The sequence below is a fragment of the Strix aluco genome, chromosome 22 (assembly GCF_031877795.1).
Source record: "Strix aluco isolate bStrAlu1 chromosome 22, bStrAlu1.hap1, whole genome shotgun sequence".
Taxonomy (NCBI): Eukaryota; Metazoa; Chordata; class Aves; order Strigiformes; family Strigidae; genus Strix; species Strix aluco.
Window position 1 is genome coordinate 563,174 of NC_133952.1, and position 14,965 is coordinate 578,138.

Consider the following 14,965-nt stretch of genomic DNA (forward strand, 5'->3'; position numbering starts at 1 on the left):
CCGAGCGCTTACTACGAGAACAGCACAGGCGCCGGCGCCGAGCCCTCCCCGCTCCCACCTCCGCGGTGCTGCCCGGGCTCTCCACGGCACAGAGCGGGGAAGCAGCTCCCGACCGGCCGAGGGAAACGCGCGTTACAGCATCGCAGGGGTGCGTGCGACCGCCGGGCACACGAGTTGTTCCTGCAGCAGCTGGCGCGCAGCGCCACAAGCCAAGAGCAAATGCTGCTGTGGACCCATCGCCTCAGCGAGACCACACCTCAACGGCCCACACAAATCAGCCCCCAACATGGGACACGAGAGAAGTTGCATTAAATAAGAAGCGCAAAGGCCAAATTACCTTCCAAGTCAAGGAGCACTGATCTGCACGGCTCTGTAAAGCCGTGGCCTCGTGAGAACACGCATACTGAAACCTGGGCTTTACGCAGAAAAATGTCACCGTACAGTGACACGGGGAGCCCAGAAAGAGAGTCAAGCCTGGGCATACTTTGGTGACAATGCTTTCACCCGCGGAAGAACTGAAACGTCACAATTTGACCTATGAAGTCCAGAGAGATGCAAATTCTCTTCTCACTGGCATTTTACTGCTTCAGTGGAGTTAATCATTTACTTCATGTAAAGAGAAATGAGAAAAGAATGAAGCCCGGCATTTTCCAGACCACAGGAAAAAAGGAACTAATGAATTTGGGAGCATCAAAGAGATTAATAAAAGATGAAGCTGACAACACTCCTAACCACCACTACTTCTTAAAATTTACATTTTCGTGGAGCACTCAGCCTTCGTCATGCTGGACAAGGCACAGGCAAAAAGCAAACGAAAGGTGGCTGTGCCTACAGAGGCTCCACAACTCCTAAATTACAAGAAACAACCCAAAAACCAAAAAAGATATTCCCAAAGCACTTTGAGCAAAATTCCAGAGGAGGAGATGGGAAAACAACCCTTGTATCCGAAGAAGGGGTTTCCCAGTAAGGCATGGAAATGGGTTAAAATCGAGGAAGTATGTTTGCTATAGCGGACAGGGAAAAAAATCCCTCTTAGCCAGATTTAATAGTTATCTGAGGAGCCCAACCACAGCCAGATAAATAAAAGAGGTATTAGTAAATTCACCCCATTTTAGTTATGCAACTGGTTAGTTGCGGGCTGTCAACCATCCGCCGCCCTCCCTCCTCCCGCCCGGTAAGATGGAGGCCCTGACACCCGGTACCGGCCGCGCCGCCCCGGCCCCCCGCCCTCCCGCCGAGCTCAAGAGAAAAAATAAAAGTCGGGGCGACGAGGAGGGTCCCGGCGCGCGGTGCCCCCGTCCGTGAGGGCCGCCGGGCGTCCGGAGCCGGCGCAGCACGACGACGGCGGGGTCAGGAGCCGCCGCGAGCGCTTCCCGCCAGCCTGCTTGGACAAACTTTCGTTAAATAACACCAAAAAAAAAAAAAAAAAAAAAATACGACGCGAACGAAGGCCCGGGACAGCTGCCACCACCCCCCCCCCCCTTCCCCTTCCCAGGCCCAGTGCCGTGCTCCCCCCGGACGGCCTTGCCGGCCGGAGGGGGGGGGGCGCCGCGGGGCCGCGCACGGGCGGAGCAGCGCTACCCCCTTGCGGACACGCCGCGCCCCGGCTCCCCGCCGCGCCGGTAACTTTGGGCCGGAGTTGGGCGCCCCGGTTTCTCCTCCTCCGCCCCCCACGGCCGCCGCACCGCCGGCGGGGGCGGCCGGTCCCTCCCCCGTCGCTCACCTCCGGGCCCCGCCGCTCCGCTCCGCCCCGGCAGCGCCCACCCCCGGCCCGCCCGTTGCCCGCCGGCGCGGAGGCCCCGGTGCGGCGGGGCCGCGGACGAGGCCGCCCCGCTCGTGACCGGCGCGCGCCCGCGAGGCACGTGCGCCGCCGCCGGTGGAAGGAAGGAGGAAGGCGGGGGGGGGGGGGGGCGGCGCGGCCCGGCGTGACACCCCCCCTCCCTCCTCTTCTTCTTCCTCCTCCTCCTCCTCCTCCTCCTCCTCCCCGGGCGGCGGCGGCGGGCCCAGGCCCTCAGCAACGAGCGGCGGGCCCGGAGCCCCGCGCCGCGCCCTGCGCCGGCCGTACCGCCGCAGCCTCCATGTTGGCGGCGGGCGGGCACGTGCCGGCGGGCGGCGGGAGGCGTGCCCGTGCCCGTCCCCCGGTCCCGGCCGCCGCGGCCCCGGCGCCACGCGGCCTGCCCGCCGCACATGGCCCTGCCCGCCGAACCCCCCCCGCCCGGCCCGGCCCGGCCCCGCGGGGGCGCCCGCCGCCGCCAAAAACTTCGCGCCGCGCGGCCCGGCCTCCGCCGCCGCCGCCCCGCGGAGGGGGCAGGGGTGTGGGGGGGGCGGCGCGGAAGGCCCGGCGCGCCGACAAGCCCCGCGGCGGCGGCGGCGGTGGGCAGGCCCGGCCCGGCGGCGCGGAGCGGAGCGGGAGGCGGCCCGGCCGCGCTCTCACCTTCCGGCTTGTTTTCGGCAGCCATTTCCCCTCCGCGCGCCACATCCTCCTCCGCCTCCTCGCGACCGGGACCCAGGCGCGCGCCGCCTCCTCCCGCTGCCGCCGCCGCCGCCGCCGCCGGGCCGGCCACCCCGCGCGCACGGCGCACACCCCGCGCCGCCCATTGGGGGAGCCGCCGCACTGACACCCGCGACGGCCAATGGCGGCGGGCGGAGGGCGGGCGCCCAGAGGGGATGGGCGCGATGGGCAGCGCGCGCCGCCAATCGGAGCGCGGCAGCGCTTCAGTGGCACGCACCGCAGCCACTCAGCGGCGCCGCCGGGAAGACGAGAAGAGGGGCGGGACGGGGCGCTTTACTGACGGCCGCGGCGGCCACTCAGGAAGCCGCGCCGAGAGACTGACGGCCGCCGAAACCAACAGCGGCGCGGGGGAAGCGGGACGCGCCGACTGACGCACGGCGCCGCCGGCGCCGGCAGCCAACGAGCAGCCCCCTCCAGCCGGAGTGACCGCGCGTGGAGCCAATGGGGCGGGCGAGCCGGGCGGCCGCCGGCGCCACCGCCCCCAGCCCTGTCCATTGGCTGCGGGCGGCCCCGGCGGACGCACGCCCCCTCCGCGCCCTGTAACCCTAAACAAAGCCGCCGATTGGCGCGGCGGGCGCCCCTTCCGCCAATCCCCGCGCTCGCCCCGCCCCTCCCCGCCCGGCGGGGGCAGCCCCGCGGCCCGGCCCGGCCCTTCCCGCCTTCCCCGGCCTCGCCCGCCCGGTAGCCGGGGGAGCGCGCTCGCCCTCGGCCTGCGCTATAAAAATAAAGCTCCGCCGCTCCTCGGCTCCCCCGGGACCGCGGTAACACCCAGCACGGCCGGTACGGGCGCTCCAGCGCTCGGTTATTCGCCAAGGGCTGTACGAGACGCCGTCTCTGCCCTGAAACTCCGGAGCGGCGGTTTGTTGCGAAGCGAGCGGACAAACCTCGAGCGGGGAGACGGTCCCGAGCTGGTTTTAAAAGGGGCCACCTGGAAACGCAGTTTTTGTACCACCTTGTGCTAACGCGAGTGCGGAACCTGCGCTTCCCCGCGCTGGGCTGAGCCGAAAAGCTGCGGGAAGGGGAGCGCGCACCGCCCCGCGCTCTGCCCCCTCCTCAGAACCACAAAGCGCCGCGCTCTTGAACTGACCCAAACAGCAGCACCGCGGCTGCCAAGGTTATTCCTCCCATTTTTTCAGTACTGCCGAAAAGTCAGAAGTTCTGCAGGCCCACAGCTCCGCAGGCCCTCTTGCACAGCCGCAGTACCCGAGGGTGCACAGCACGATGCTCGGGGAGAAAAGGCCACCCTTGGCACGGTGCGCAGCCGACGAGGCGAGGCTTTGTGATCCGCCAAGAGAACCGAGCTGCCGTCGCCAACGGGATGGAAAAAGTCTGAGGGAGTCCCGCAGGTCACACGGGAACGAGCCTGCGACAAGCGCTCACACGTTCTGTGGGGGAAAGGGCGGCGGCGGGCAGGTGTAGAGATCCCCGGCAGCGTACTGCGCGCGGCCCACCCTGCCGCCTCAGGACCGGGGTGTCGCGGAGCTTTTGCTGTAAAGGGTCTCCCAAGAAACCCAGTAAATTGCTCTGTCCTTTTAAAAACGGAAAGCGCCTCGGAAGAGCGATATATTTTTTGCCTGGCCGAGTTCTCTCCCCATCTCCATCAAAGCTTGGAGAGTACTGGCACTTCTGCCTCCTCAAGCAGAGCTGCGTGTAACTGGACCACGTCTAATGCCTGCACAATGCAAATGAGGGCCGAAACGGTTGTCTCCTTTGATGTGTGTGACTAAACACGCAGAAAGGATATTTTCCCTTAGATCCTCATGAGAGTGGAGCTTCTTTAAAAAGACCTGTTGGCTCTCTGGTTTTGCTAAGACGCTCTTTTGCTAAGAGGAGTATGGTGCAATGGACCTCTTCTAAGACAGAAGAAAGGAAAATTCCTTTTTCCTATTTTCAGCGGCTGCTAATCTCATGGAGCGTGAAAGGCACATTGATGAAGCGGCTCTAGAATGACAGGCTGACTCCCGACGGTCATAAAGCTAATCTAGTATACTCTGTCCTATAAATGCACACAAATATTAATGCAGCTACAGGATCAGCTAAGATAATTGTTTCCTTCAGCTGTTCAGGATACACTGGAAACTCTTTTAGTTGCCACGCTGGCAAAGAGCTATCATTTTCTTGATGAGTTCTAGGGAATTTACGTCTCTCCTTGGATATTCTTCCAAGATGATCTGTACGCTTAGCAGAGACACAAGGCAGCCATGCAGTCGGTGCTCCCCACAGTCCGCATCATGGCAAAACCAGAATCCTAGATGGAACCGGGTATCCCTCCGCACTTAGGGACGGAAGTGCATCTCCTGGAGCAGGTACCGGCTGTTTAGGCGACACCCTGCCAAGACGCAGCGGGCCAGCCCACGCTGAATCATCCCCAGTGCTCCGCACGGAGCCGCAGGTGCCCGTATGTCCCTACAGACAGACCTGCCCCGCCGTCTCTTCCTCGGCGAGAAGCGGGCAGCGGGGTTAGTCCACAGCACAGCCTGCAGCGAGCCAGCCCTGCCCACTGCCTCCCTCCTCCGAACCAGCTCATCTCCTGGCGTGTTGGTCTCCCACCCGAGATTAACGTCAGGCCGGCATCCCGAAGGGGCTCGAGCTTCCACTTGGACATTCAGACAAGACTACGTAACGAAAAGGAGATGAGAGAAATGGTGGAGCAAACGCATCTCCTCTGAGTTACAAAGATTCTCACTCTGCTACCACACACAATTCCACCGGAGAGCTGTTTGGGTTCAGTTTTGCCGACGCTGGCGCTCGTGGCTGAACGCAAGCAGGAACCCACGCTGCTCCCCAGGACGTAGACGGCAACTGTTGCCACAAACAGTCTTCCCGTTCTTTCCAGGTAGACGAGCACAAACATTTATTTTGGATGCAGCCCTCGCTGCATGATTCACTTACACACTCTCGAGAACAACCAACCATAAGGTACTCCACATGGGGTTAGACCTTGAGATCACCCAGAAACATAATTAAAAGGCAAAATCAGCTACATGCGTGCACGAGAGTGTCCATCTCTTTCTCCTCTCCAAAGCTCCAGTAGTTCCTTCTGTGCTTCTCTGGCTCGTTAGAGTAACGAGGTCCGTGTGGTCTGATTGACAAGGTTGTCGAGGACACCACCTGCCTTCTCTCAGCCGCCACCAGCTGGGGACAGAGGAACTTCCGCGGAGCCGGCTGGGAATAGCTCCACTTCCAGAACAGACACAACCTACCTCGGCTCTCCAGGAGCGTGCAGCCTGCTCTGTGAGGCGTCTTCGGGAGCACTGTCTGGCTTTCTAGGCCCTTCCTGGTCCATAAAGGCGATGAGGATTTGTGTGGATGAGGATGAATAAGGCATTTTTAAGGGGTTTTTGAAGTAGTGTATGAATTCTGCTACATACAGCTAATGAACTCATTCTGTTCCTCAATATAAGCTTTTCTACCAGGAGAAAAAAACCCTAATAAACTGAATCTCATATACCTGAAATCATACATAATTTTAACAGTAGCATATAGGTTATTACAGCAATGTGATCTATGTAATATTACGGATGCCATTTGAACATGGATTTTTCATCAAACATGCCAGCAAAGTCCCAAATATTTTCATTTAATTCCTCGTGCAATAAAATGATAAGAAAGAAGCCATTTGAACTGAAGTGCTGCTGGTATCTTTCAAGTTTCCCAGCTCCCCACTGTTTAAAAATCAAAGGTCTAATCACTATTAAGGCACAGAGGTACTGAACCGCAAAAGATTCCGTGCGTGGTACAGGATAGACTGTCTTGGTCTTACCTTTCTAGGGGCACAAACACAGAGCTACCTCCGGCTGATAAGCGGCAAGAAAGTAGATGTGCCAGGAGTTTCTGCAGCCTGAATCATGAATAATTTTTAACAGCATACTGATAAAAGCTTCTGCTACGCTGATGTATGGTGTTTGGGTTTTTTTAAGAGGGAGGCGAAATACAAAGTTCTTTAAAAAAACTCCTCATTGTCATTCCATGGCAGATGTGGGTCTGGCTTGGTTAATTGGGTTAATGTGATGATTTGGCATGCTTAGTTATATGCAGAAATAAAACTGTAAAGAATACATTCAAATATCCTGTTATGGATATGCAGCAAATTATACATCCACCGTTGCTATGGCAAGCATCAAAAAGCAAAACAATTCAGACAGTTTTAATAGCTATAATGACAATGTTGGAACCCCATTTCTTTTGAATTGTTTGCACAAAGTTACTCCATGATTTAGAAGCAAGGAATGCCAAGTGTTTTTACAAAAATACTCTTAAAAGCGTGAATAGAGATGCTTAAAAAACCCTCACAGTGACAGAAATGAAATGGTTTTGCCCTTTCCTCTCTCCACTTTCAGAATCAAAAGCTGTTTCTTCTAGGAATAAACCCAAGACTTAACTAAGTCAATGTGTATGTATAAACCCGCTGTTACTTCACAATACTTAACTGCATTTGTGAAGTATAATTTCAAACTCCCATGTTGATCTAATATCCCAGACCATGCACTTCTTCAGAAAGGTTCTCCAGAGAAGTATGCTCTGTTTAGGGCTCTGCCATCCAAATAACTTGCCTGGAATGACGTGTGAAAGTTGAAGAGTATGCATTACCAGGAACTAAAGGTACCGGCTTACTGCACACTACCCTAGCAGGAGGCCAAACGTGTTGTCTTCCATGTTCTGGGCTTTGGATACATTCTCCTCCCCGTTCCTTCTGGAGCCCATTGATTTCCCTCAAATACAAACACTACATTCAAATAATCTCTAGTAAAACTGTTGGCTATAGGGAATTTACACCAGACTAAACCAAAGCCTAACTCCAGGGCCATTTTAGCAGACCCTGGAGGAAAGAGGTTTTTGCTGTGCAAAACCTCATGAAGTTTTTGTAGGTATTTAAGCCGGTAGCCTCAACACTAAGCACAGTATTTACCTGTTTAACCACAAACAAGCAGAAAAACGCTTTGTTTCTCTACCCCGACACTGACTCCGGAAGGGAAACAAGTGCCTGTGGAGGGCGGTTGCGATACTGGAGCCCCCCTTATTCCGGTACAGCGTCAAACTGCCTCAGCACTGACTCACACGGGTGCCAAGCTCCAGTACGTTGCTGCAGGCAGCAATGCCAGGGGAGAACGCCTGCCACGCCGTGCACGGCGACACGCTGCCTCTGCCACAGCCCGACCTTCCCTCCTCTGCGGCCCTTACTCCTTTATTTTCCTACGAGAACAGGGCAGGTTCTGTCTTCACTTTGGTTCACGCTCCAAGCACCCTGGTGGCACTAAGAAAATAACAGTTATTTTGCTCTAATATACACCCATAAGCCAGTTAGAGGAGAAAAAACTGAAATATGAGGTAAATTAAAGCTTCCAACTAAGGGGATTTACCAGTAAGTCACCATAAAATTCAGATAATTTATTTTTTCAATTCTGCAGCAACTTTCTCCAATTCGTTTGGATTAGCTATTAGAAATTATGTCTCAAAAATTAAAGAAAATGTCTATTGACCATTATATCAAATTCTAATTTTAGCCAGGAAAAAAGAATAATTAGGCTGTGATTTACTCTGGTAGTCAACTTACATTAACAATCTCTTCCCCCCGTTTATGTAATTCTGGCAAAATCAAATAATATATACAATGCTCATAAATGCTGGGCTAGATTTAGTAAGGACAATTTCCTACAGTATATTCAGGACATTTCTCTTTGCTTTCTGTTATAATAAGACAATCAAGTTATTTAGTTTAAGGAGGTAATATGATTGTCATCCATGGTAGCCTCAGTTATAATTTTAGTGCAGTCTTCAATGAGGTAAATGGAAGGATTTTTTTTTAAAAATTGGGGGTTTTTAAGCTGTCATCATCCTGTAACAAGCTGTATAGCCTGGCTGCTGCTCTCTGGGAATGTCTTTCCTGCACATCCAACCCCTCTCCCCTGTTCGTATGCAAACTACACTTATTCCGTGAGACGCAGACGAGCGTGGAAACCCCGCACACGTTTGGTCATGCAGCGCTGTGGTGCGCGAGGCTGGTGCACAACTGGCTCTGTCCTGGGCACTGGGTGAACAGCTCCCAGCTCTTATTTTCCCCTCAACACGTAACAAGATAGTGTAATCTTCAGGTTAGTTTGCTATCAGATCTCTAGCGAGAGCTGAACCAAATAATAACGGGAAAGTATGTTTAAGTCGAAGATCCCTAAAGGTATGCTCCTAAATTTCTGTTCCTACTTTTAAACAAATATCTTTTCCAGGATACTTAACTCCTCTGAAATTGGACTGCTGTCTATATTAACTGAATAAATACGGATCTAGGAGCCAAACTTTAGTCACCAAGGTATGAAAATGTCAGCCTCAGGCACTGAAAACAGAAGAATGAGTAATGGAAGACGACGACAGACGAACAAAAGGAGAACTGAAGGAAGAGAAATTGATGATGGTAACGGAGGCAGGAGGTGTTCAAAGCACGTAGATTCAGGAACGGGAACCCGGAGGCAAAGGCAGGTTTGACTGAGTCAGTCTGACTCCCCAGGAACTTCTGACGGCACCACCCCGGCCCTGCCCTTTGCCCAAAACCTGCCCTGCAGTTACCAAATCTCCGTTCATGCACCCCTGTGATTTATTCTGCGTACACGTAACGTGGAAGCATCATTAACAAACAGTAAAGCACTCACACTTTCAATTAAAAAGCATTATTGCTGAAATCATTATCTCAAATCTTTAAAGGACTCCACCACGACTGGGTTCTGCCACGCTATAAATTCACAATGAGAAGGAACTTCCCAGACATTTTTCATCATAATTTATGAATAGATAAACCAAATAGAAGTATAATTCCAGTATCACGAACCAGAATCAATCGTGATTTGCTCAGTGGCACTATGGCAGCGGCTACTCAAATTATCTCCTGGGTGCCTGGCCAGTGCCTTATGACACAGAACCCTTCTTCTCTGTCATCAAGGATACGCAGTAGTTCTTACCATCAAAAGCAATTCTTTTAATATATTCTCATTAGTTTTAGCTACAGAGCAGAGTTTCCTTTCTATATTTGCCTAAACTTCATCTAACCATTAAAAGTACTCTTTCCCATATGACCCATGAGAGTTGCACAGGATGAGAAATATATCCAAGCAGTATATGCAGAAAACACGCAGAAATAGCCAGTCTTCGCTTAGATGGTTTCATTTGAGAGTTCTTGACTTTCTCTGAAACTTCCTCCCCTGAAGGACTGGAACTGTAATACTTTTTTTCCTGAAGTGGAGTAAATCAGTTCCTACACTCCCAGTAGCAGAGTGAAAATTAAGATGTAAAGGCATAAAGAATGCAGAAGAACCCTATTATTCAACAACAATACAATTTGCTGCTGATCTTCAGTTGCCAAGACAGGCACGTCAATTATTTATAGAACCCAGAGTGTTAAATATGAAGTATTTCAGCCTGGGACAGCATGAAGGTAAAACCAGGAATGTGATCCTGTCAGAACTGCAGAATTGTAGGCAAGGACAGAATATCCCTACCCAGATTACCCTTTTTACCGAACTATAAACTGAAAAAGGTCCTTATGAAGCATCACTTTTGGTGTTAAGTGATATGCGTTCTCTTTTTCTGACAGCATCAGTCTATGTTTAAAGTTTATCTAAAGGGCTATTTCTGACAGGGAAACAATGCACAATGTCTTCCAAAAACACAAGTTAGCATAACCTCATCTGAGCATTTACATGACGTCCACGACCTTCTCTTTATCCGTGCTTACATCTACGAACAGCCTGTCACGCTCATCTTAAAATCTGTTCCAAATGACCTCAACGCTGCCATTCTCACGGCGCTGAAGAGACCTCGCCATGCAACCCTGAGCGACCCTGAGCACCACCCCAGGGTTAGATACGTACTACCAACTCACCTGTAGTAACCACAAAACAAAGCTTAAAATAGCTTCCACGGACTCCTTAGAGTGGGAGACGCATTCAAAATTAGCAAGCGCTCCTAAAGAAAAGAATTATGCATAAAATTACTTCTTTTTAGCTGGTGAGAAAACTATTAATATTGGAATTAGCTTTTATACTTGGAATGATGTCTTTCAACTTCCATCGCTGACTAAACAGTAAAACCTGCGACCTAGCATTGCACAACGTCAATTTTTATAACACCTCTTCCTGCTTCACAAAATTAAGTAGGTTTATAATAACATTAAAACGAGAAGTTAATCCTTCTGTAGGATTACTGATTGATCAAAATCAATCAGAAGTATCAGAAGTAAACAGACCTTAGTTGCAGAAATCAGTATGGGACCAATGGAAGTGGGCAGTCACCTGGATGACAAGCCTGAAGCACACATTTCAGAAATGGATCTGCAAGGTCTGGCTGTGAGTTTAAGTGCTGATTAGGAGCATAATCGAAGGACTGCACTTAATTCTGGTGTATCTGGCATTTAGCCCTTACAGTTAAGGTGAAGGTCCGGGGGATGAAATTATGTCCCTAACCTCAAGCACCCATCACAATCCAAACAATTGTTCTGCACGGACAATGCAAAGGTGTAAGTGCCAGTGGTGGAATGGGCTCACCGTAACGGCCGGCGTTACGGGACACGATCACGCCAGCACAGAGACCTCCAGTTACACAGACTAACCGCAAAGTCTCAGGTATGAAATCAGAAAGAACATAAAGGCTCGCTTTTAACAATGCCTTATCACTGTTTATAATAATCCTGGAATTTTTGAAATAAAATATTTCCCACCTCATTTGGCCATTTGTTTGCTCAGAAAACATTCTTCCCTTCTTGCACCATTTAAGACACGAGAGGCAAAAGGCCTCAGTGCACGTACTGTGACCAGAAAGCTCCTTGCACGCGGAATCCCACACAGCTTTGTCCTGCTCCCCTCCCCACACTGGACAGGTCTCTCCCATTGAGGGAACTGCCGAAACACTAAGGTTCCTCATGCCAGCAATACATGAACGTGTGGTTTACACCTCTCGCACCGAAATTTAAACCTCTCGCATCCAAAAAGTTTAAATCCAGGATCATCAGTCAGCTGGCTGAGTACCCAGGGAATAGGGAGCACAGGTGAGAAGCAGACGCTTGAGGTTCGAGCCGGGTCAGAGAGCAGTGACAGCGATTAGGACGGTGAACGCTGCGAGGCACACACTGGGCACGCAGACACCTCCGTAAGAACGAACTGCGCCTCAGGCCCGTTTTCAGACACCTGACTCGAAGAGCCCTGCCTCTCTGTGAGCCACCTCTCCTCTCGTACCCGGATCGTGCAGGCACAAGCCAGCCGGGGACTCTGGACCCGCTGAACCCAGCGCACACGCATCGGGCTGGTGGCTCTCGGAAGACCGGGCAAGCCGCATCTGTTGGCCTGTTCCTCGGCCGGTGGCAGCCACGACGTAGTACTAACGCTACACCAGCAGCCCGGAGCAGGCCACGGGGCTGGCTTAGGGACGGGGAGGGGCTTAAACAACGAAAGCGAGCCGGCTTTAGGAGCACGGAGCGGTGATTTGGAAACAACCTATGCAAACGGCACATGGCGGAGGGCTGCTCAAAGCACCAGGTAGAAGCCACTTCACCACCAAAGACTTTGAGGGGGACTGAGAAAAACAGAGCATTCTCCTTTGTGGAGAGCCTAGGAGCTGAGCTGCAGCTGAACAACACCTTTGCACTTGAACCCTGCCAGTGCCGCGTGATGTGCTGACGAGCGCCGCAAGTCCCTTTCATTTCAAGAACATACGTAATTTTACCCCAAGTCTTTACCTTGGAGTCACGCAGATAGCATATGTGACTTTGTACATGGTGCGAGCCCTAAAATGCATAAAAGAAAGGTTACACTGCTGTAGAGAATGAAAAGAGTTTAATTAATCCCAAAGCATTCACTTCTTTGGGAAAACAAGGCACCGGTAACCTCATGCTTACTGAGCTAGACCCTTAGAGCCACTGTACCTCAACCAGTGACAGTTTTTCTCCCCGAGGGATTTTCGTTCAGAGTGGCCAGGTAGGTACTTCCAATAAAAAGAAGTTTTCTACGGGCAACGATGATTAAGAAATGCTGAAAACACTGTTCTTCCTTCACCAAGAGTAGCTGGTGTGATGGAATCCCCATGACGGGGACTTCTCAGCATTTTCCTCCTGGAGCACTGATTCTGCAAAAGCCCTTATTTACTAAACGACTATAAACAACTCGTTAGCCACACCAATCCCATAAAGTGAGTGGCGCATTAGTGATAGGCATCCACCATCTACTATGGGAAAAGCCACACTGTCTGTCTCTAAAAATACCCCGTTTATTTTATGCCAGTCAGTTGCCAGCTTTTATTCAAAAGGGGTGAATTTTTACTTAAGAAGAGTATGGTTGGAAGCAGACAAATCACGTGGCAGATATTAATATACTCAGCATAACTTCCATAGAATCAAAATTTCAACTTATGTTCTCAGTAGTGATAATGAAATTTCATCTGCACAAAAGGTGCTTGTATGGTTCATAGCAAGTTTGTTGAAAGCAAGTATCTGGATTAAAACACCCAAAGTTGCAGTGAAAGGTTGTCCTTGGCTCATCTGAGGAACCAATCTGCACTAGTCAAAAATGTCCACAATTTATCGGGGAAAAAAAAAGCCAAACCAAAACAAACATGTCCCACAAAAAAAAACAGAAAACCTTGGAGCTCCACCTGCTAGTAACAACTGTAGTAACAGCCACTGCGACGTTATACAGTGTTACGAAAATGCATTGATGGGCCTACAAAATATTCTACACCAAATCAAATATTTCAAAGATGGAGGAATTCTAATTGCATCTCCTCCAACTGCCTTGCCTCTGACATTGAGGGCGAGATCTTCAAATACAGTGAATAAGAAATTTTGTCTGACAAACCACTTAGAGAAAAGGAGCAATACCGAACTTTAAGATCAAAGTGTACCGAGGGAGCGATTCACCTTCCTTTGCTGTATGCTTGCAAGACACGGGCTGAACACGAACGTAACATCAGGGGCTTTGAAAAGCTCCACCTGCGTTTGAGTATGAGAATTTGCACCAAGGTAAGGCAAGGCTACACAACCCAGAGTGACGGGATGTGACTCTCCCTTAGATAAGCACCCTCCTTTACCAGCTCGGCAGCTCCGTCTACCAGGCCGTGTCACCGGCATGACGAACAGCACACCAACTCCCGCTGTGCCGCCTCGCACCCGCTCCGGCAAGCGCAGGTGTCAGCAGGACAGCGAGCAAAACAGAATACGTATTTCCCAGTGCTCCCCTGCAATTGAAAACCTGAACTCTGACAAGACTGAGGGAAAAAACCAAAAAACCGCAAGCTTGTCTAGTAGGCAACTGTTTATCCTCGGGGTCATATAAAATACCACGTGCTGGAAGAAGAAGAAACAGCGAGGAGTTGGCAACATCCGAAGCACAACGCCCGCAGAAGCGATTATGCTGATGCCAAATCTGGTCCTATCTGAGCCTTCCAGCCACTGCTGAGTTGACAGCACGTGCCGCGATGCCGGAGCTGGCAGAGGCGGTGCTGAGCACAGCTAGTGGCCACTAGCCACCTTAAAGCAATAGCAGCATGCATCTTCCCCGAGCTAATGTTTAGTGGCATGAATAGTAAAATAACATCTATATAGTGCTCTTTGTCCAAACGGCAGCAAATACCAAGAAAGATCTCCCCGTTCCCCGTTTCGCCCAGCCTGCAGTGATGCCGGACTCGCAGGGTGCTGTGGGCCACCGCCGAGCCACGCTGGCTGGCCTCCAGGACCCCAGCAGCAAGCAGGAGGAACAGGGAACAGCCACGAGTCCTGGCTCTGGAGAACTGGCACAAGCGTGAGGACGCAGCTCCTCGCCCGCACTGACTGCACTCCAATTTCAGCAGACTTAAAGCTTTCCAGATCGATGGTGAAGAATTTTGAAACTCAAAGAGCACAACAGATTTACATCCAAGTTTATGGGAATAGCTGAATAATACACCAAAAGCCTTAACATACACATAGGCAGAAAAAGAACGAACAAAACTGTCAGATCTCCCAAAATACGAATTGACAACAACAGAAATTTGCTAATTACCATTTTAAGCATGCCTGAATTCTCAACTCTGGTGTTACTAAACTAAAAATTATATTATCATATATTTTAACTATATGATAGCTTATGCAAATTGCGACCTTGTCAAAAACCTGATCTGTATTTCATATGGTATTTATAAGGTATTTCAAACGTGGTTACATTTCCCAAATGACACAGGACAAATTACTACTTTTTCACCGTAAGAGTTGAATCTGGTGTTGTTCCTCCCCTGTGACATCATGTGGCCTACACACAATAAGGATTTTAGGACAACCTGTAGTATCCAGAGCAGCTCCTTATCATGGCAACAATGGGAAAGTATTTTACTAAATAGAGGCCAAAAAAATGTAGAATTGAGCCCAAGTAATATTCTCGCTGACACAGCAGGAGAAGTCATTGACTCCTTCTCAGAGAACTATTCTACTGGAGGCAAGTTGGAGGC

The 14,965-nt window shown here is 51.2% G+C and overlaps 1 protein-coding gene across 8 annotated transcripts in view; it reads right to left on the reverse strand.

Annotated features, from left to right (window-relative positions):
• The window catches only part of CAMTA1 (calmodulin binding transcription activator 1), a 305,869-nt gene that overhangs the window by 284,944 nt on the left and 5,960 nt on the right, over positions 1-14,965 (reverse strand). For 4 of the 8 annotated variants that reach the window (XM_074847844.1, XM_074847836.1, XM_074847835.1 and 1 more), the window contains exon 1: positions 338-796. The exons of 1 other annotated variant lie outside the window; for it this stretch is intronic. In XM_074847844.1, coding sequence (XP_074703945.1) covers positions 338-482 — 145 coding nt within the window. In that variant the 5' untranslated portion in view covers positions 483-796. Of the gene's footprint in view, positions 1-337; positions 798-2,434; positions 2,621-14,965 lie in introns of those variants that run through there. 3 more of the 8 variants (XM_074847839.1, XM_074847834.1, XM_074847833.1) reach the window with 3 other exon arrangements.